Below are 949 nucleotides of genomic sequence, written 5' to 3' on the forward strand. Positions count from 1 at the left end.
AGAGAGAGAGAGAGAGAATGTCTAATAAAAATTTGCCAAGATATGAAGAAAATGTAAAGATATGCATATTAACTCTCCACATGGAATTAAAATTCGTCCATCAGCAATAGAAGTCTTTGAGAAACTTTTATTGTTCCAATATATAAATATTTAAAAAAATTTTGATGTGTCTAACTTGAATAAGTTTTTATCATCATAGAAATTGAATTATATTTTAATTATTTCTTAAAATTAAGTTGATCTGTCAAAATTCACAATTGAGATGTGGCTGTTGTTGAATAAAATTGGCTATCAAATGTAATTAATAAATGATTGTAAACAAATGAATAGAATCAAAATTACAAGTCAAAGACATCATGATTAAATTTAGCACAATTTCGGCACAATTTTTCTATTAATAATTTTATTTTTAGCTTATTTATCTATATAAAATAAATTTGTTCTTAGCAAATCATTTACCTGTCAGTGTGTTGGATGTGGATTTTCTTAGTTAAAATCGTTACAATTGAAACAAAATTTGTAAGAAAAGAAATTCAAAATGGAATCAGCTATAGCTGGACGAAGGCGAACTGCTACACGGCATTCTGCAGAAGACCAAGCACTTGATCAAATAGCTAAGGAGGTATGATCTTTATGATAAAATAGTAAAGTTGAAAAAAATTGATCATGAACAAGATATTAGAAAATTAGGTAATATAATTTGTACAAATATCATTTAATTATTAAAAATAATGCAATTACTTTATCTTTTTATTACATATATAATAAAGGTATAATTTATATTCTTACAAGCTTATACTTATATTCTTACTGTAATATACATTTCTTACTTTAAGAATATAAGTTATGCTAAATTCAGCAGCATATATATGTATATATTTTAATTAATTTAAGATAATGCTTGTATATATATATATATATATATATATATATATATATAGTAGTAGTA

At 23.4% G+C, this 949-nt stretch overlaps 1 protein-coding gene across 1 annotated transcript in view; it reads left to right on the forward strand.

The window, feature by feature from the left end:
* Window positions 1–949, forward strand: part of LOC105624778 (leucine-rich repeat flightless-interacting protein 2) — a 19,824-nt gene that overhangs the window by 2,947 nt on the left and 15,928 nt on the right. The window contains exon 2 of the mRNA XM_012206130.1: window positions 549–622. Coding sequence (XP_012061520.1) covers window positions 549–622 — 74 coding nt within the window. The remainder of the gene's footprint in view (window positions 1–548; window positions 623–949) is intronic.

Source organism: Atta cephalotes, assembly GCF_000143395.1.
Source record: "Atta cephalotes unplaced genomic scaffold scaffold00088, whole genome shotgun sequence".
NCBI lineage: Eukaryota > Metazoa > Arthropoda > Insecta > Hymenoptera > Formicidae > Atta > Atta cephalotes.